The following is a 21,837-nucleotide window of genomic DNA, read 5'->3' on the forward strand; positions in this document are numbered from 1 at the left end:
TCTGCTGACCCGTCGCCCTTTTTTATACAACCTGCTACCATGGTATTGTCAGAGAATTTGTAAATGGTGTTTTTGTTGTACCGAGCCGCACGGTATATACTGAGGAGCGCAGGAGAATAAGAACGTAACCCTGTGGAGCTCCAGTACTGATGGAGATTGTGGAGGAGATGGTCTTACCAATCCTCAGTGTTGTCTCAAGCTCCTCAAATGCTTCTATCCTAAATGGAGTCAGTACACAAATTGCAGGAGAAACTAAGCAGATCCCACAGCGTTCATCGGAGGCAAAGGTCTCTGTCACAATATGAGTAGAAACCAGGCTGGCTGCTAAATAAAATGATGGAGAGAGGGAGGGAAGAAGGGGAGGAGCACAGGCAAGAGGTCAGAGGTGGATATGGGTAGGAGGGCAGAAGAGAAAGCTGAGAAGTGATGGGGAGTATCTCTCTGAATGGAGAGGGGTGGGGAATTGGAGGAAAGGTGAAAGCAGGTTAGGGAAAGAGAAAGAGGGGAAGGGCCTAACAAAAACTGGAGATGTCAATGTTCGTGTCAACTAGGCTATAGAAAGACGTGTTGGCATGGATACGAGGTGTGGAATTGAAATGGTAGGTCACTGGAAGGTCCCTGTTATTGCAGAGGACAAAGCGAAGGTGCTCAAGCTTAACAAAACAATCTCCCAGTCTGCATCCAGTCTCTCTGATGTTCATCCCACCCCCATCACCGCTCAGCTTTTTTAGTTTCTGTCCTCATACCCATATCCACCTAGGATCTCTTGTCTTTACTCCTCCCCTGCCTCTTCTTTATATATCTTTGCTTCCTATGGACACTGCATGAGCTGCTGAGTTTCTCCAGCACTTTTGTGTGTTTTACACTACAATCACAGCATTTGCAGACTTTTCAGTGTAACATCATAAATGTGTACCTCTAGTATGGCCCCTCTGCTAAGGGTAAGTTTCTTTATTCTTTTCTGATTCACACCTTCCGTAATTCTATGTAAAATAATTAATTTCCACTTCCATCGTCCTGATTTCAAAGTTGTCAAGCCTAGTCTTATTTTTTTGATAGTTGAATTTGTTCAGACCTAGTAATATTCCCTACTTTCCTTTCTCAGTCCTTCATTGCTATTACATTCATGCTGTGCTGTGTTGAAAATTGTAAGCATAATTCTAGATGTCTTGTCAACAGTGCACAGTTTGCATAGCAGTTAGTATGACGTTATTACAGTGCCAGTCCAGTTTACTCCAACCCTCCAAAACGTTTGGATTTGAAGGCTAATTTGGGTGTAATTGGACAACACAGGTTTAAATGGCCAGAATTAGCTTCTACTGTACTGTAATAAAATTAAAAAATTAAATTTACTGTTCCAGCCAGATTTCCTTCCTCAGCACATGAAGGAGAGTATCCTGTTATTGCTCTCGACCCCTTTCTCTACATGAATGTTACCTTAATGGTTTTCTGGAGATTCACTCTGAGCACCAACATCGTTCTGTCCATTCCATTTAATGTTTATCTCTCAGCCCTGTGTGCCCTTCACAAATATATTATCCTCACAATTCTCTCGATCAACTCTCATTTGCCTCTATTCTTGTCATGCAACCAGCCACAAATGTCCCTCCACAATGAACTTATGAAACATGGGACCACAGCCAAAAGTGGATTTGAACAGTGATTATGATATAATAAAGGCATGAATGAGCTGAAACAACGGTACACTTAGGTGATGTTACTGAGATGTAAATTAGATGAGAGCTTAATTGTTTTGTGTGTGTGTGTGTGTGTGTGTGTGTGTGTGTGTAATATACACATTAATAAATATTTATATATATGTGTGTATATATATATATATAAAATATATTTGTATATATATAATAATATATGTATATTATATTTATATATATAAAAAAAACAATTGAGTACACATGCACCAAAATTCTTACTGGCTGCAGCCAAACAAATACATAAGCTGCATTTACTACGTTACTATAAATTGCCAAGTCTGAAAATTCGATAATAAATACAGCAGGGATAGTTAAATAAATATATTTGCAGTTAGTGCAAGGAATGAAAGTAATGAATAAAAAGTGATAAATCTTTTGGTGGCCCTGGGGAGTTTAGGATTAGGATTAGGGTAGTATGAAGAGGTTCAAGAGCCTAATTGCTGTTGATAAAAACTGTTCTTGAACCGAGAGATGCTGAACCTCTGGTTTCTGTACATTTGGCCTGAAAATAGCAGCATGAAGAGATTGTGATCATGGTGGTGGGGTTTATTTATGATGTTAACTATCGGCTTGAAGCAGTGTTTTGCATAGTTGTGTTCAATGAGGAGTTCAATGCCCATGATAGACTTTGCCAGGTTTGCCACTTTTGCTTTCCTGGGCACTCAAATTTCCAAACCACACCAGGATGCAACCAGTCAATATACTTTCAGAAATGTTTCTAGAGGTTTGAATTTAAATTTAAATTAAATTAAATCGAGACACCGCATGGTAACAGGCCGACGAGTTCGTGCTGCCCAATTACACCGGATTGACCTACACCCCTGGTACATTTTGAAGGATGGGAGGAATCCAGAGGCCCCAGGGAAAGCCCACACTGGCATGGAGAAGACGTATAAATTCCTTAAAGACCGTGCAGGATTCGAACCCCAATCTTGATCACTGGCGCTGTAACACCATTGCACTAACCACTATTTCAGGGTCAATAAAATATTTGGCCAAAGTTGCAGCAGGCCAGTAGCCAGGGAAATAGAGGCACTAAAGGGTGAAACAACTGATATTATTTGTGATTTTTTGTAACAAAGCAGAGATGGAAATGTGATTATAAGGTTTCTAACATAGAACATTACAGCACAATGCAGGGCCTTCAGCCTGCTGACCAATATATACCTACAAAAAAAACCTAAACCCTCCCTACCTCATAACACTCTATTTTTCATTCATCCATGTGCTTGTCTAAGACTCTCCTTTAAATGCCCCTACCCCTATTGTTGAAGCCTCCATTACCACCCCTGGCAATGCATTCCAGGCACTCACAACTCTGTTTTTAAAAAAAAAAAACGCCCCCTGATGTCTCCCTTCAACTTTCCTCCCTTCACTTTGTGTAGATGTCCTCTGGTGTTAGCTATTCCTGGCCTGGGAAAAAGGCACTGGCTGTCCACTTTATCTATGCCTCTCGTAATCTTGTAGACCTTTATTAAGTCACCTCTCATCATTCATCGCTCCAAAGAGAAAAGCCCTAGTTCAGCTAACTTGAGACATATTTTCCAAACCAGGCAACATTGTAGTAAATCCTCACTGCACCTTCTCCATAGTTTCCACATCTTGCCTGTGTTGAATGTTGGGTACAAATTTGGGTTTGATGTCGCACAAGACGTGATAGGAGTGCTACTTTGCATTGATGGAAGGGTGATGTTGGCAGAGTTGAAGGAGATGAGAAAAGTTAACAAGATGATGTCGAAGCCAAGTCTGGAAGTTGCCTAGTCAATAATTTGTGCAAGCATTTTTAAACACCATTTCAAAGCAATTATAGGCAATGATCACTATTTAAATAAAACTATATAGTATTTTTTAAAATGTTATATAATACATTATTATTGCCATGGTAATGTAAATGTTTAAGAATTTGACTTTCAACAGACACTGAATAACAAACACAGTAGTTCATTTAAGTGTTATCAGAAAATGCTTAAAGTCAATGAATCAGCATGTTGCAGGGACCTGGTCTTAAAGCGGAGAGAGTATGGTGTGAAAACCAGTGTTGAGCCAGGAAAATTGCAGATATTTGCATGAGAGCTATGATAATTACCTGTAACTGTTGTCAATGAGGGCAGCAATGAAAGTCCCAGGAAAATTATGGTGTTGCATAAGGAATTACTTAAGTGTTTTCTCCACAATTTCCTCTTTTGTTGTGACAAAGCTCCAAGAAAAATGAGGTCTCATGAATTATGTTTCCAAGTTTATTTGCGCAATTTATTTTTGAGCATGAAATTCTCACCTACAAGTGAGAAATTCCAGATGGTAAGGCTTAACAGCTATTTATACTGTTCAGGTCTTTTGACTGAACTGTACAGTAACAATTTCACTCACACTAATTGTCTGTAAAATGTTTGGATATTATTGCCACAATTTGTTGATGTATTGCTCAGTCCAGCAAAGTTCCCAATAATTATTTAACTTGAATGCATGAAAGTAAACTGAAAGTAATGATAAATTGCAGGAAGAATTTTTAGCATTATGTACCACACACATTTTTCACATGATTTATTTGCCTCATACCTGTAAGTTATATAAGCAAACCAACTGGAAATTTTCAGCAAATAATTATTTTATCACAAGTCAAGTGAAGCTTTTTTGCAAAAGCTTGAGCATATGTTTGGTGTTAGAAAAGGTACGTGATGCTCTTGACTGATCATCTCATTCTCCATGAAGGCAGCCATCCCAGTGGAAAATTTACAGATGTTTCCAATTTTAAAAGGTTAAAGCCTCTGAGAAACCTCATCGCAATTCGTACGATTCTGGGGCATTATGTTACTTCAAAAACAGTTCCAACTTTGTCTCTAAAAAAGAAACAGACTGTAGAAACACAAAAAAAAATCTTGTGGTGGGTGAATTACAAATTATAAATGATAGTCACAAACTCTCAAAATAACTTTTGTTTGGACAATTACATCCCTTTTAAATAGGAGGGTGGGTGAGCATTCAAGAACTGTAAATATTTTCCAACAGTGAAGAGCAGTTTCCACTACATGCAGAGGAAGAGTTTCTACTGTTTAAAAATCATCATGTAAACAACAAGGTTTCCTGGGCCTCATTTCTAGTTTAACTGCAAATTGATTGTGAAAGAGAGATCAAGATAAAAAATTCCCACTGTCATTATGATGTCACTGATGCATGGTGGTCAAAAGAAATCTGCCCCGAAGGAGATTTTGATTTTCTACATTTACACACCCAAGATTTCATATTATAATTGGACTACATTCTGTCTTACCGAAGAGCTTTAAAAGCTTATCAAATACTAGTCGATCTTACCAAATATTTATAGCACAAGAAGACTTGATTTAATCAGAGTCTTTAGGCCAGAGGTTCTCAACCTATTTCTTTCCACTTGCGTACCACCTTAAGTATGCCATAACTGCTCTGTGATTAGTAAGGGATTGCTTAAGGTGGTATGTGGGTGGAAAGAAAAAGTTGAAAAACCACTGTATTAATCGTCCCTAATTCACGCAATATGTGCATGTTTTCAGAACTCCAAAGGAAATGGACCAATGATCAGTTTTCTCAAGCAAAATATTTCAGTAACAATTGGGTCAAGAGCAGTGATTCTCAACCTTCTATTCCCACTCACTACCACAAAGATTCCTAGACTTAAACCTCCAATGGCCAGTCCTGTCCCAATCCTATTGATGGCCAAGAAGGTGCACCAACAGCTCTACTTCTTGGAGTAACATGAGTCTCCTTCAACAACCTCTACAGATGCACTATCAAAACTATCCTGTCGGGAGACATCATTTCATGGAATGGGAGTTGCTCTGCCCGAGACTGTCAGAAACTGCAGAGAATTGTGAATGCAGCTGTGGGAGGAAAAAAAAACTTGCCCTACAAACCAGAAGAGAGTGAAAGATTAAAAGCATGACAATTTTACTTTACAGCACACATATACCATCAACTCCATCTATATCTCCCTGTGCCTAGAAAAAGCAGCCAATATACTAAAGGACTCCTCCCATTCTGGTTACCCTTGCTCTCCATCTCCAAGAAATTTCAAGAATGTGAAATTCAGCGACACTTTTGTTCTTGCTACTTTCAGACTACTGAATGAACCTCATACCAGTAAAATAATGATGCCCCTACTTGGTTTAAATTTATCTCTCACTATAACACTACTCCCTGCACTGTTTAATCCTGCAGTATAGTACTTGTGTATGGATAGATTTGCTGAACAACATGTAAAAGAAGCCTTTTCACTTTACCGCGGTACACATGACAATTAATTTAGAACATTGAACGGGACATTGTATCTGCCAAATATGATGCCCAATTAATTCATTTACATCTTGTATTGTACCTTTCTGCACATCAGGACATGTTCCATAATCCTGGACCTACTTCTCAGTGAAGGAGCACACTGATGATTAAATTCACCACTGCCTCCAGTTTACCAGCACTGCTTTTGGCTATTAGATTCCACAATGGTCTCCTTTGCCGCCTCGGCATTTATATGCAAGTCAGCAAGACGAGTAATAATGAATGTGATTTGAGCTGAATTGGAACGCAGATGTCAGAGTTTTAGATGAGCTCAAGTTTGTGAGTATGAAAGAAGGCAGTCCCATGTTTTCCATAATTTTAAAATTACCAAGGTTTTTGGGGAGCACTGTGGCAGGAGCTGGAGGATTTTGTTCTCACTGAGAGGCCTCTAACAATACTTTCCTGCTCTCTGGTATGATTAGTTAAAGTAAGTACTATTAGGTTTATTGTGTTATTCCTGCATTTCTTCATAAAATGCTTCCATAATAAAACATTAATCATATTTTTTATTGGTCATCTATTTGTTATTAGGTGAACCAGTTGCATTGTAACCTTACTACCTCCAGTATTGGCAATCAACTAGTTAACAACTTTGATTAAACTTGATATCACTCCACTTATCCCTTTTGCCCACCACTGGCTTTCCCCTTAATGAGAAAGAAAAAGGCAATATTATTTTTGTCAGTGTAGTTTGTTTTAAGGATTGTTATCAGCAGGGGTGCATTGCTAAATTTTTAGGTGCTGGAGCTCACCAAAAAATGGCGACAGGGAGGGGCCAGAGCCGCCCCTTAAGGTGCCTGGAGTAGCCCTTAAGGTGCCTGGAGTAGCCCTTAAGGTGCCTGGAGTAGCCCTTAAGGTGCCTGGAGTAGCCCTTAAGGTGCCTGGAGTAGCCCTTAAGGTGCCTGGAGTAGCCCTTAAGGTGCCTGGAGTAGCCCTTAAGGTGCCTGGAGTAGCCCTTAAGGTGCCTGGAGCTGCCCCCTGAGATGCTAGAGCGGTGCTCCGGTGAGCTTTGGCAGTACCGCGCCCTTGGTTGTGAGGTACAGTATATAAATCTGAAGTAACTGCAGATTTGAATTTTTATGTCATCAGTCACAGACATTCAGTAATCGCTATGCAGAGATTGTGCCTCATCTGTTTAAACGAGGAAAAGCATTTTGCAAAGATGCACGTAAAATGGATACATGCAACAGTACTTTAAGTACTCATGATGGCCCTTGGGTAACCTAAAGGAAGTTTCTGTGAACAGTTCTTAACTGTAGTCACTGCAGGTAAAGAATGTTGCCTTTAAATCTTAGTATGCCGGAAGGCCTTGTCAGCTTCCAGATAGATTGATCTTTTGTGCTTAACATCTGCAGAAATAGTTGTTATAAAATTTGAAAGATGGCCATCACAGAATTAGAAAATTATCTAGAATAATTATTCATTCTCAAAATAAGCTAGCAGACAGAAATAGAAATTCTTGTCATTTTTTACATTATTTCTTCTATTCTGGCATTAATTACTTTTCAGATTCCTAAATGACATACAGTTCTGTGTATTTGTCACAAGCAAAAGATTTTTCTGAAGTAGCTTGCAAAAAGAAACAGACCACAACTCAGAATGAAAGTCATACTAGACTGTATTGGATCCAATCATTGATTCTGTGCCTGTGAAATATGGTAGGGGGACATTTTGTAATCTTGAGCATTTCTTGTCTTTCAGGAGAGGGTTTAAATGTTCTAATTTGTCAGTTTCAAGCACATCAATCAAACTTCTACATCTCTGCACTGTTGGTGAAGAGAGAAAGGGAAGTCCTTGGATAAAATGCAGATTGAATGCCTGATCTAATATTGGAATTTTTACCTCTCTAAGAAGTGTAGCCGTTAATACGAATATTATAGTGGAGAAATTGGCAGAACTGGTTTGCCTGTTGTGAACTGGGTACATAGAAGAGCAATGATGTATTTCTATCCATAAATACTTGTATTAAATAAAACATTTTCTTGGTTTAATTTGTGGTCTGTCCCTAAATGCCCTGCATAAATCTAGAGAGTCACTGCTTATTCGAGGTGAGGGTCACGTAACACTGTAAATTAATGAGATTAAGGTATTGAGATAAGGCCTGAAACTTGGGAATAATGAAACATTTATGATTTTTACACAGAAATAAAGGAAGGATTCTGTTTTTTTTTAAATAAATAAATAGATTTGCTTAGTTACCTCTGGAGTGGTCATTTACGCAGCACTTTTACACTGCCTTCCTGTGTTGTGGAGTTTGTCGGAGGGTGAACATCCTATTCATTAGCCCAGTTTCTTGCGGAGTTCCTGCTGTCAATTTACACTGCAGCCACTCCGTAAAAATGTGTAGGGGTCTTGGTGGAGAAAAAAAATAAAATGGAATTTAGCAAATAAATTCCATCAGGACATTTTCAGATCTCAGTGGCTGTGTAAAAGTGCCGAATGAAATTTAGCCTTTGTGCCTCAGTCTGAATATCAAACACCATATGGAATCTATGGGGAGTTATTACGGGGAGAACCTGGAATGAAACTGCATTCTTTCTGAATGGATTGAATCTTATTTATTTCAATAATATCACCTCTCCTTCCTCTAGATTCCAGTTAAACCTGCTCAGTTTCCCTATAAGACCACTGTTATGACAGGAATCAACTTTGTAAGCTTCTCTGAACTACCTACAATTAATGTATGATCCTTCCTTGAAGGAGACCAAACTGTACACAATATTCAAGGTGTAATCTCACTAGCATCATGTAGAAATTAGGAAAGACATCATTACTTTTGTATGGTATCTTCTTAGCAATAAGGGCCATTTGTCTTCCTAATTACTTGTTGGACTTGCTTACTGACTTCTGTGTTTCTTGTATTAGAACACTCAGGTTCCTCTCTGCACAACAGCATTCTGAAGTTTCTGGTGATTTAACCAATATTTATTTTACCAACTTTCCCAATGAGAGATGCTAACTGAATTGGCTGTAGTTTGAAAATTTTCTGATTTCAGTTTCTTTCTTCAAGAGTTTTACATTTGAAGTTTTTTAAAAGATATTTAAGCTTTGAATAGGAAACTTTGGAAAATCACAACAATCCACCTCTTTCACTGCAGCAACCATTTTTAAGACAGTAGGATACAGGTTATCATCCTTCATTTCCATCAATTTATTTAGTACATTTTCTGTAATGATGGTGAACATTCTCTATCCTTTCATTCTCCAGAGGTTCTGTTATTATTGGGATGCACGAAGACAAATATAATTGGTTTGTTTGAAGTCTCTGCCATTTCCTTATTTCCTGTTATGAATTCCCTCATCCCATTATCAAAGGGGCCAATGTTTGTCTTGCTGTTCTCTTCCTTTTTATATATGTGAAGTTCTCACTGCCTGTTTTTATATTTTGTCAGTTTGTTCTTATAAGCTACTTTCTCCCTGCATTTTTTTTTTAAACTGTCATCCTTTCCTGGCTTCTGAAGTGTTCTAGCCTACCATTAATCTTCATGACATAATGTGCATTTTCTTTCAATGTGATGTCATGCTTAACTTCCTCAGTTACATGGGTCATCCTTCTTGCAGAGCTTTTTTTTGTCAATGAAATATATCTTCCTTCAGAGTCGATCACTGTTTTTCTACCATTGTACCTTGTCATGTATTTTTCCAGTTCACTTTACCCAACTTTGACTTCCTATCATTGTAGTTGACTTTGTTTCAAGCCTGTTTATCACTGTTAAATTGAATGTTAACAATTCTTCTCAGATTATTTAACACAAGATTGTTAATTTATCATGTGATACATCAAATGATCTAAAATAACCTGTTTTGGTTGATTTCACAAATGGTATTCTGTCCTGAATATACTCTGAAGATATTCTGAAGTCTACTTTTTCCAGTTTGAATTCTCTAATTAATTTGAAATCTTTCTTGCACGCTGCTGTTATTTGTGAAGGGGCAGATACCATTTGTGAGCTTTTAAGTCTCTCCAACCATTGACTTTGTTCCCTTATCTCAACCCAAAGTAACGCTGCATCTTAACCATTTGTCAATTATGATTTCTTTTTTACTGTGCATATGCCATTCTCTATTAAACCGAGTTATCCATATTTTCCATTAGGCTTCCAAGATTTTAAGTAACCCTGGAAAATTCAGATGCTAGACTTGATCAACTTTTAATCATGTCTCTCTAATGCTTGTATAATCAATCTATTTCTATTTGTGCCACTGATTCATGGGTCTTGTTATACATGTTGCATATGTTTAGATAAAAAGCTTTTAATTACTTTTTTTTTTAAACCAGTATTCCCTTAATTCAACTTGCAGCTTGTACATTCTTTCCCTGACTATTACACTTTGGTTCACATGAGCCAATTTGTTAACCTGTACTTGTTCTTGTTCTATCTCTTCAACTGTTTCCTTTCACTTAATCCCTGCCAATCACCTCAATTTCTATTTCGTGTTATATCCATTTAGAGCTGTGGTTATTTGATTCCGTATGAAACAGCTCCCACCCCAATCCATGTAAAACCAATGCTCTAATTCCTCCACAAATGAAGCAGTCCACTCTTGCATGCAATAAGAGACAGGTATCATTTTGAACCTAGGCTGATAACTGGCAACTATCTCAAAAATGAATGGGAATTCCCTGCAAGAGAGTGTCTACCACTTATCCTTTGTGCTCAATGGCATTACCATTGCGATCAACATTCTGAAGCTTATCAGAAACACAGTGGCCCAGTTGGATAAGAACTGTTGTTACCAGAGCTTGTCAAAGGCTATATTTTCTATGGAGCATGACTTGGTTTCTATCACCCCAGAACCTTTCCAACATCTACAAGCTATGTCAGGTGCATCATAGAATATTTTCCAGTTGCATAGCTGATAGTTCAGTGCAACAAGTTGGGTAAGGGCCTATCTCACTGGCCTGGAGACTCAAGTCTCCGCTGGTTGCGGAGATGTTTCTGCGACATCTCCTGGAGACTAGCCAGGTCTCCAGGGAATCGCTGGAAAATCGAACATGTTCAATTTTTCTGGAGACTTTTTCCAGTCTCCAGCAGGTCTCCGCGACGTCTCCATCAGTCACGACGACTAATGTTGTCCGTGACTGGGGAGACATCTCCGCGGCGTTGCCGCGACCTCTCTGCGTCGTCTTCGCGATGTCGCCACTACCTGCTGGAGATCAAGGAGACTGAGGAGAGGTTGTGGCGATGCCACGGAGACGTCTCCCCAGTCGCGGACAACATTAGCTGCCGCGACTGATGGAGATGTCGCCTTGGTGAGAACGCAAGCTGTGTTTTGGTCGCCCGAGTTGCCGCGACTTATCAGCCAATGAGATACTACCTTAATGCCAACCAGAGTGTGACACTGAAATACTTGACCAGCATCCACCAAGACAGACGATGGTAGCGGATGCATGCAAACACTGTCATCATTCTCAAAAACCATTCTGCCTTAGGAAGATATAATCTTCATCACCACTTAATTTAAATTAGAGCATGTGACCAAATGTTTTGTATGGTGATACAAATGATTCAGTATAGACCTGGGCAGTACCACTTTTCCTGTGTGGTTTTCATGGGAATACAGTGGAGAAATGGTGGACTTCTATTTCTTCAATAAAGTATTTTACAGGTTCAATTCACTAGCTGACCTTCAGTATCTTAGTAAAGACGAAAAAAACTCATGATGCAGAGATAGGGCTGCTTATTTCAATAATATATTGTATCTCTTCCACCTATTATATCTTCTGCATAATTTACTGAGCCAATTTTGGAAAACAGGTGAAAGTTGGCAGTGACTGTCATCGGGATCAAAGTAAAACAATTGATGAATTGATGTTGAGTCTTTGAAGCACCAGCAAGTGAAGTCTGTAAAATCTCGTAATGCCAGCAACATCATGTAAATCATATATTATTTGTCTGTCTGCAATTTGTTATTTCACAGTATGACTTTATGGGGTCTAATGCCACTGGTCCATGACCTTTTGATCAAGATTTAAATAAGAGAACTATAATGAGGACTCACAGTTTAGTGGAACAGCCACGTATTGAAATACCACAATTGTCTTGGTGAAAACCCTGGCCAAGCAAAACCAGATGATAACTGTCAATTGCGTATCCTCAAACATTGCCTTTGACATTGGGATGGATTCTGAAGAAGACAGCTAGTTTGAACTAGTAACAGAGCTGGAAGAGTAAACTTATGAAACCATTACTTGCTCAGATGGAGGCTTGAGCCAAGCCCATCATAACTGTAAGGGACACTCTTTAAAAGTGGTGTTATTCTGAGGTTTTTGATCCCAGACTAGGTTGGCTGACCTGTCATTGGAAGGCTGGAGAAAGGGGTATAGTTCTATTCCTTTGTTCTCTTGAAATTTCGAATTTTAAATGTGAATGTCTTTCATTCTCCATTCATTCTTATAAGATGTGCAGATTGAAAAGGCATGTGATAAGATGAACAGACTGAGCCAACATCTGTGAATATGCTTTACACGGATGTTGATATTGTCTAACACTGTTAATGCACTACTGGACATTGACAGTAAAACTCTGATAATCTGGTTTCTGATTATTCACAACAAATCCTGATGGTTTGGCATATGGTTCACTCTTTAGTTTGGATCATGAACAGGTCCAGTATGGAAGTGGGGGGTGCAGCCAGAGCTGGGGTTCTGGTGTGGTTTGGATATGTGGCTGGAACTGGTATTAAGGTCCAGAGCACCACATAACGGAGGTGGGTTTGTTGCTAGAGCTGGGGTCCATAACTCTTGGATATTTCCCATTCTCTTTAAACAGACATAGTTCACTGAAAAAAAATAGTACCATTAGGTAACCCTTAACCAATTGAAATAAAAGTGTGTTTGGGTATTAATGGGAGTAACATCCAATAGTCCATTTAGAAAAAAAAATCTACTGCTCCAGCACTACTAAAGTCTTGCAGGTGCCAGATTAGCAAAGTTTTACTGTGTTTTCTTTAATTTTTAGACACGTAGCATGGTAACAGACCCTTCGGACCCATGAGCCCATGTTGCCCATTTACCCCCAATTAACCTACACCCCCAATTGATGTTTCTTCTTTGGCTTGGCTTCGCAGACGAAGATTTATGGAGGGGTAATGTCCACGTCAGCTGCAGGCTTGTTTGTGGCTGACAAGTCCGATGCAGGACAGGCAGACATGGTTGCAGTGGATGCAAGGGAAAATTGGTGGGTTGGGTGTTGGGTTTTTCCTCCTTTGTCTTTTCTCAGTGAGGTGGGCTCTGCGGTCTTCTTCAAAGGAGGTTGCTGCCCGCCGAACTGTGAGGCACCAAGATGCACGGTTGGAGGCGATATCAGCCCCTGGCGGTGGTCAATGTGGCCGGCACCAAGAGATTTATTTAAGCAGACCTTGTACCTCTTCTTTGGTGCACCTCTGTCTCGGTGGCCAGTGGAGAGCTCGCCATATAACACGATCTTGGAAAGGCGATGGTCCTCCATTCTGGAGACGAGACCCACCCAGCGCAGTTGGGTCTTCAGCAGCGTGGATTCGATGCTTGCGGACTCTGCCAGCTCGAGTACTTTGATGTTGGTGATGAAGTCACTCCAATGAATGTTGAGGATGGAGCGGAGACAGTGCTGATGGAAGCGTTTTATGAGCCGTAGGTGATGTCGGTAGAGGACCCATGATTCAGAGCCGAACAGGAGTGTGGGTATGACAACGGCTCTGTATACGCTAATCTTTGTGAGATTTTTCAGTTGGTTGTTTTTCCGGACTCTTTTGTGTAGTCTTCCAAAGGCGCTATTTGCCTTGGCGAGTCTGTTGTCTATCTCGTTGTTGATCCTTGCATCTGATGAAATGGTGCAGCCGAGATAGGTAAACTGGTTGACCGTTTTGAGTTCTGTGTGCCCGATGGAGATGTGGGGGGGCTGGTAGTCATGGTGGGGAGCTGGCTGATGGAGGACCTCAGTTTTCTTCAGGCTGACTTCCAGGCCAAACATTTTGGCAGTTTCCGCAAAGCAGGACGTCAAGCGCTGAAGAGCTGGCTCTGAATGGGCAACTAAAGCGGCATCATCTGCAAAGAGTAGTTCACGGGCAAGTTTCTCTTGTGTCTTGGTGTGAGCTTGCAGGCGCCTCAGATTGAAGAGACTGCCATCCGTGTGGTAACGGATATACACAAGAAATGTCATGCAACATAACATGCTTAATGGAGATACTTCCCAAAAAGCTTACAGTGAAGCTGCATTTCAGACAAATCAAGATGCTTCTTGAAGATGCTTTCTGCTTACTCATCAGCACAGAGATAAATCAATAGCGACTCACTTAATGAAACCTTCACTTATCCTGGAACTGGGCAATTCACAACAAATCATTGCATTCATTATATTTAGCATACACCAAGATCAAAATACTGTGGATGCAGGAAATTTGAAACAAATGCTGGAAATCCTCAGTAGGTCAAGCAGCACCCACAAAGAGAAAAACCAGGTGTGCTTTACAGGTTGATAACTTTTCACCTCTAAATTGTTCTGATAAAAGCTTGATTACCTGAGCATTACCCTTCTTTCGCTCTCGACAGGTGATATGGTTGGATGTAAACATAAATTTTAAAAAGGGATAAAGCTAGATCATGACTGATTACACTGCTGTCCAGAGATACACCCCCAACTCCTTATAATTTTACTTTAATTTGGGCCAATGACAATTTATTATTAGATGTAGACCCTGAAGTATATTCAGTGGTTGCTTCACTATCTGGTACAGAGGTTACGACCCTCAGGACAAGAAAAACTCCAGATGAAGTTAAGAAATATGGTAGGGAGCTCATGGATAATATAAGGATTAATGGAGGAAGTGTTGGATTATATTGAAAAAGATCAAGGTGGATAAATCACCAGGTCCTGACAAAAGATTCCTTAGGACCCTGAGGGAGATTAGTGAACAAATAGTGGGGGCGTTAACAGGAACATTTAAACTGTCACTGGCCACGGGGGATGTACTGGAGGGTGGCTCATGTTGTTCCGTTGTTCAAAAAAGATCCATAAGTAAACCTGGTAATTATCGACCTGTAATTCTGATGTCGGTGGTGGGTAAATTAACGGGAAGTGTTCTTAGAGATGGTATGCACAACTATTTGGAAAGACAGGGATTGATTCGGAGTAGTCAGCATGGTTTTGTACCTGGTAGATCATGTCTAATAATCTTAGTTTTTTGAGGAGGTTACTAAAAAGGTTAATGAGGGGAAGGTGGTGGATGTTGTCTATTTGGACTTTAGTAAGGCTTTTGACAAAGTTCCCCATACTTGATTAGTAAGGAAGGTGGAAGTATTAATGATGAAGTAGTGAAATGGATTCAGCAATGGTTGGATGGGAGATGCCAGAGAGTAGTGGTGGAAAATTGTTTGTAGAATTGGAGGCTGGTGACAAGTGGAGTGCCTCCGAGATCGGTACTGTGTCCACTGCTGTTTGTTGTATATATTAATGATCCAGATGATAGGGTGGAAAATTTAGATTAGTACATTTTCAGAAGATACAAAGGTTGCCAGTGTTGTGGACAGCGAGGAAGATTATCAAAGTTTACAGGGTGATATAGGACAGTTAGAAGAGTAGGCTTAAAGATGGCAGATGGAGTTTAATTTTGATAATTGTGAGGTGCCTCATTATGGTAGGACTAATCAAAATAGGGCATATACGTTGAATAGTAGACAATTGAGGAGTGCAGTGGAACAAACGGATTTAGGAGTCATGCTACATAATTCTCTGAAAGATGAATCACATGTGGGTAGGGTGGTGAAGAAGGCATTTGGTATGTTGGCTTTCATAAATCAGAGTATAGAATACAGGAGTTGGGATGTTGTGTTGAAAATGTATAAGGCATTGGTGAGGCCATATTTGGAATATTACGTGCAGTTTTGGTCGCCGAATTACAGGAAGGGTATAAACAGTATAGAGAGTGGGCAGAGGAGGTTTAGGAAAATGTTTCCAGGGTTTCAGGGTTTGAGTTACAGGGAAAGGTTGAGCAGGCTGGGACTTTATTCCCTGGAACGTAGAAGGTTGAAGGGTGATTTGATAAAGGTATTTAAAATTATAAGGGGGATAGATAGAGTCAATGTGGATAGGCTTTTTCCACTGAGAGTGGGGGAGATTCAAACAAGAGGGCATGGATTGAGCGTAAAAGGGGAAAGGTTTAGGGGAAACGAGGGGAAATTTCTCCACGCAGAAGGTGGTGGGGGTATGGAGTTAACTTCTAGCAGAAGTGGTACAAGCGAGATCGATGTTAATATTTAAGGAAAGGTTGGATAGGTACATGGACGGGAAAGGTGGGGAGAGTTGTGGGCCAAATCCAGGTCAGTGGGATTAGGTGGGAGAAGATGTTCGGCTTGGACAAGTAGGGCCGAACTGGCCTGTTCCTGCACTTTAAATGCCAAGTGTATGGTTGTTAACTCAGCCTGTGACATCACTGGCTCCAGTGTTCACTCCATCAAGGACCTCTAGAAGAGGTGGTATCCTAAGGAAGCAGCCTCTATCCTCAAGGATCCTCACCACCCAGGCCATGCCCTCTTCATTCTGCTACCATCAGAAGGTGGTACAGAAGCCTGAAGGCAAGCACCCAGTGGCACAAGGACAGGTTCTTACCCACTGCCATCAGATTCCTGAATGAGCAATAAATGACAAACACTGGCTTACTTTGACATTTTCTTGCACTATTTTTATTTGGTAAGATGGTCTACATACAAGTGTTTGCTCTGTGATGCTGCAAACAACGAATTTCATGACATGCTCATGACAGTCTGATTCTGATACTTTAGCGAGACTGGTGACAGAGGACAGGCATCCAGCACCACTGGAAAGTGAGGGCCATTTCTGATGTGGGTGCCCACTTCCTAACATTCTCAGCATACTTCAGTGGCTTATTAATGCTGTCCTTTGAGAAGGTTTATAATGTCAGTCCTGGTTTGAACTGAGCTTGCTCTGAGGAAATCATCTTTTCTTGATTTGGCATCAACAATATCAAAGAGAATAAACTTGTTGTTAACAATGAAGTGTTTATTCTCGTAACAGTCAATCAAATCAAACATGGTGTTTGGAACAAAGGGGAAAACATACAAGCAAAACATTTGTTGACACATGACCTTATGAAACACAATATTTTAGACTTCAAATACACTAGAAGTGTTGAGGATTACTGCAAATGCCAGAGAAGTGCGGGATAGTTTATACCGTAAAAGAATGTGTGTGCAGGACTATATGTGATTTACATGACAAACTATTATTAGCAGGCAGATTATGGTACATTTCATGAATAGTAGGTTCAAACTATTTTCACTGCCTTGAGAAATTAATTAAAAAATAATTGGAATATTAATTTTTTTTCAAAAATTGTTCAGCCTTTGAAACGTGCCTTCTTCCCCATGGAATAGTTTCTAGATTTTACTGTCTATGTACTTCATCCACATAAGTTTAATATAAAAAGGTGAGAACTCAACTTTAGATTTCTGTTCATTCAATTAATTTCTTGTCAACACTTCCTTTGTTTCTAATCTATTTCTGACATTCCTGTGATGCTCATGGAATTACATTTTTTAATTTATCACATTTTAGTACCTTAACATTTTTGTCATTCATCCTTTAATCATAAGGATCTTGTTCCAAAACAGCAAGTTTGGTTTAGTTCTTAATTTTACAAGGATAAACAGTATGGTGCAACATTATTTCAGTCAAGCTTTGCTCTATATTTTATATCAACTAAAGACATTCAAAAAAAATTTGTATTGAAATAATTCCAAAACACATTCCTGAATCTGTCTTTTAGAGCGTAGGCATCATAAAGATAAAACCTTAAATTTAGTGCCACCATTATTCCAGGTCTTGATGAAAGCTTCAGACACAAAATGTTGACCCATTCTTTTTCTCCCACTGATGTTGCTTGACTCACTGAGTTCCTCCGGCAGATTTTATTTCCCCACAGGTTCCAGTATCTGTTGTCTCTCGTGCATCTCTAGTTTACAGCTATTGGCTCGGAAGAGTGCCATCAAGGACTCTACTCTTTATTAAATAATATTTATTTATATACTGTACATATTTGCCTTTATGTGTGTTATATCTGGTTGTGTATTTGCATGTTGGGTTGTACTTGAATCCAAATGGATTCTCTGGCAATTAACATATTACCTATTTTTTCCTTTTTCAATATTATTTCAAATTTAGTGCTTTTGCTTTAAAGCCAATGGGAATGTTAAACATATCAGACAATATGCTTTTTGTTATCATTCTAATTTATCCAGTAATATTTTGTGCCTGTTAATTCTGCTGAATGTTATTTGTACATTGTCAGATAACATGATGCACAAAATGTTATTAGCTGGGGTTCTGTTGAGATTCACTTTCACGTTGCTAGAATGGGTCATTCTGTACAAAATAGAAAATGGTACGCGTCGTTGCTTGTGTAAGACTGAAGCAGAACAAATAACAAAGAACAATGTAATATAGGAACGGGCTCTTCGGCCCACAATGTCTGAGCCAGCATGATGCCTAAATTAAGCTAAAACTCTGCTCCTTTCTCAAAATACATATTCCTTTACACCCTGCATGTCTGTGCAGCTACATTGAGACCACTTAAACACGACTATAGTATCTGCTTCCACCACTACTCCAGGCAGCCCATTCCAGATACCACTCTGTATAAAGAAAAAAAATGTTTGTTTTATGTGGAACCTTGCTGACTGCCTTCTGGAAATCCATGTTGCAATATCCACCTGTTCCCCTCTATCCTTAAAGACCTCCAGAAACTTTATCAACCAAGACCTGCCTTTCTGGAATCGATACTGGGTCTGCCTGATGGAACAATTTCTATCCAGATGTTTCACTCTTTCTTCCTTAATGATAGCTTTGAGCATTTCCCCTACCACAGACCCTAAACTAACTGACCTACAGTTACCTCTCTTTTACCTACATCCTTTTTAAACAGTGTTGTGATATTTACTATCTTCTAATATGTTGGGACCTGCCTGGAGTCCAGAAAATTTTCGTAAATTATCACAAATGGCTGTACCATAACCTGCCATTTATTTCTGTACCTTGAATGCATTCCATCAGGCACTCAGAACTTATCCACCTTAATGAGCTACAAAAGACCCAGCACCATCTCTTCCTTGATCATAAAATGCCCTAACACATTAGCATTCTCCACATTAACCTCGCTATCACTGTCCTCTGTGTCCTTCTCTTCGGTGAATTCCAAAGCATAGTGCTCTTAGGATCTCACCCACTACCTCTGACTCCAAACAAATAAATTCAAGTCAAGCCATGATCTAGTTTATTGTCATCTGACTACATAAAACCAACCAAAGGAATCAAAGATTTCTTCAGACCACAATGCATAAAACAAAAATATTTTGATCATGGAAAATACAAAATTTTACTGTTGTTTGGAGCCAGAGAGGTCTCTCCAAATGTTTGCACCACCACCTTGTGACCATGGTTTCCTTTGTCCTTGAGAGGTCCTATCCTCTCCTTTGTTAATCTCTTGATTTTAGAGCAAGTATGAAATGTCATGGAATTCTCTTCAATCCTACTCACGATGGATATTTCATGGCTCCCTTTGGCCTTCCTCATGCCCTGTTTGAGCTCTTTCCTGTAATCTTTATATTCCTCAAGGGCCCTGTCTGATTTTAACTTCCTCAACCTTGGGTATGGTTATTTTTTTCTACTAACTTTTTGACATCACTTTTTATATTAATTTTCAATTTCAGTATTTCAACCGTTGACAAAAAAATGATGATATCTATATTAAGGCACTGTTCAGTAATTCTGTACCAGGCCATTCAGAGGGCAATTTGGTGAGATCAGTCTATGACTTGATAGCTTATTTTTCAGAAGTCTTCCTACACATTCCCATAGTCCCCAGAGATGACAATTCATCACCTTAATAACAAAGAACAGACTTAACTGTTGAAAAAAAAATCGACTTAGAATTACTTCCAGTGCATGACTTAAACCAGACTCGCAGCTGCAAGTAAATGACAAATGTCGTCTTTTTATTATGCATATGGCCACTGATCTTAGGTGGATGTCAGTGGGCAAAAAGATTAAAACATTAGCTTTAGCAACAGGTGCAAGTCATTTGTTTTACCCAACTTGGTTTTCTTATAAAGGTATTTAGCCTTTTCAGATTCTACCTTTTAATATTAGTTTGTACTCGAGGTCAACTTGAGTACAAAATGTATTGCACAGTCAGTTTGTTTACATTTCTTTATTTGCTTACATGTGACTTATTTTTCTTGAGTACAGGTTTTTTCAGTACCAAGAAGTGGTAATTCTGTCTTGCCCACAAGAGAAAAAAAATCTCAGGATTATATGTGATGCCCTGTATGTACTCTGACAATAAATATGAACTTCGAATTAAAATCTAACCCAAGCAAATCGATCTACAGGCAATCTGAACCTGAGCTAAATCTAAGGGTTTGCACTTCTTTGGAAACTTTTGGATACCTGATCGATATCTAAAATATGTGATTGGATTTCTTTGTCCTCAGGATGGGCCCCAGAGTCTACAGTGAAGCCATATACTGAGTAATACCACTTCCTCTGTTATGTGCATTTTTCTTTATTTGCATGGAGAGTCAGTCTATCAAGCCAGGCTGGCTATTTCCATATCAAGGGCTAATAATAATTTTTATACCTGACCTGCCTGAACTCATCATGTACATATGTCAATAGGCTCAGGTTAACCAGGCTTTTGTTTGATTCATATTTTTCTCACCTGACTTCTACCATGTACTGTGCTGATCATGCAAACTCTTTGGGGGTATGTTTCGACTTCACACAAATTGTGATTCTTCACTGTAGTTGAAGGCTAGCTAACCCAAGATGTCATGAATCTAACCAGGATCATTCCCTATCCTAACTGCTGTAGTGTGTCAAATGACTCAAAGACTTGTTGACTCAAACCAAGGCTTTTATTAGCAAAAGACTGGAGCGTATTACATCGAAGTCGACCAGTCCAGACTGACCTGGGTCTGGTTAGGAGCAGGCCTTTATGACCTGCCAGAAGGCGTGGCTACAGATCTCGTCCAATCACTACTACTATATGTAAATATATACATTTGGTGATGGTATCCTGTACTATCACAACTGCTATGCAAATTTCTAGCAGGATTCACAGAATAGTGTTTAAGAGGACAACCCTTGCATATTTTCTCCCTCTCCTTAGCCTTTGATATACATGTCAACATGTAAATGCTTACTGTTGAAAAGGATTGAGAATGAGAGGATCAGTAATTCTTTAATTTGCTGAGACCCATTGACGTATTGACACGTGCCTTGGTTTATTTTATTACTGCTTAAAAAATGGAACTTGGATAAGCTTGAAAAATGAAATGCAATATCAAAGACTGGGAATTTGTCTGTAACTGCTCACCATAGTGTGAATATTACTGATTAACTTTTTGTTTCAGATTACAGGAACTGTAAAGCCTGAGCTGTACACAGATCATCAATCAATCACATGTTGCAGTTGTACATTTTTTTCTTTTGGAATTTGCCATGTTTTAATTAGTGTGTTAAATCAGTTAACAATGTTTTGTTGAATATTTAAATATGTTTCATATTACTGGCTTTCAAGTCCATTTTTAAAGGAGCTTCTACATTAAAATAGTCAAAATTTCAAGTGAGAATTCTGAAGTGTAATGCTTCTTTTCAAAGCTTTAAAAAGACTCATTTTTGGAACCTCTCATACTCTTATATAAAATTGTTCTCAGCTTCATACTTTGTGGGTTTAAATTCTGTTGTTTCCAATCAAAAGGCATCATGGTTGGTATAGCGGTTAGCTCGATGCCTTTACAGCGCCAGCGATTGGGACTTGGGTTCGA

The 21,837-nt window shown here is 39.3% G+C and overlaps 1 protein-coding gene and 2 long non-coding RNA genes across 7 annotated transcripts in view; 1 reads left to right on the forward strand and 2 right to left on the reverse strand.

Moving 5' to 3' along the window:
• Positions 1 to 1,608, reverse strand: part of LOC138740331 (magnesium transporter protein 1-like) — a 38,660-nt gene extending 37,052 nt beyond the window's left edge. Inside the window, exon 1 of the mRNA XM_069892842.1 lies at positions 1,438 to 1,608. Coding sequence (XP_069748943.1) covers positions 1,438 to 1,488 — 51 coding nt within the window. The 5' untranslated portion in view covers positions 1,489 to 1,608. The remainder of the gene's footprint in view (positions 1 to 1,437) is intronic.
• The window catches only part of LOC138740334 (uncharacterized), a 257,122-nt gene that overhangs the window by 8,732 nt on the left and 226,553 nt on the right, over positions 1 to 21,837 (forward strand). The window contains exon 2 of one of the 4 annotated variants that reach the window (XR_011342835.1): positions 6,073 to 6,296. The exons of the other annotated variants lie outside the window; for them this stretch is intronic. This is a non-coding gene — a long non-coding RNA (uncharacterized lncRNA). The remainder of the gene's footprint in view (positions 1 to 6,072; positions 6,297 to 21,837) is intronic. 4 annotated transcript variants of the gene reach the window in all.
• LOC138740335 (uncharacterized) lies at positions 4,239 to 12,309 on the reverse strand. 2 transcript variants are annotated; one of them, XR_011342836.1, is made up of 3 exons: positions 12,021 to 12,309; positions 8,217 to 8,368; positions 4,239 to 4,565 (listed from the first exon to the last, which is right to left on the reverse strand). It is a non-coding gene; the product is annotated as an uncharacterized lncRNA (long non-coding RNA). The 2 variants fall into 2 exon arrangements; XR_011342837.1 differs by lacking the exon at positions 8,217 to 8,368.

Source organism: Narcine bancroftii, chromosome 8 (assembly GCF_036971445.1).
Source record: "Narcine bancroftii isolate sNarBan1 chromosome 8, sNarBan1.hap1, whole genome shotgun sequence".
Lineage (NCBI taxonomy): Eukaryota > Metazoa > Chordata > Chondrichthyes > Torpediniformes > Narcinidae > Narcine > Narcine bancroftii.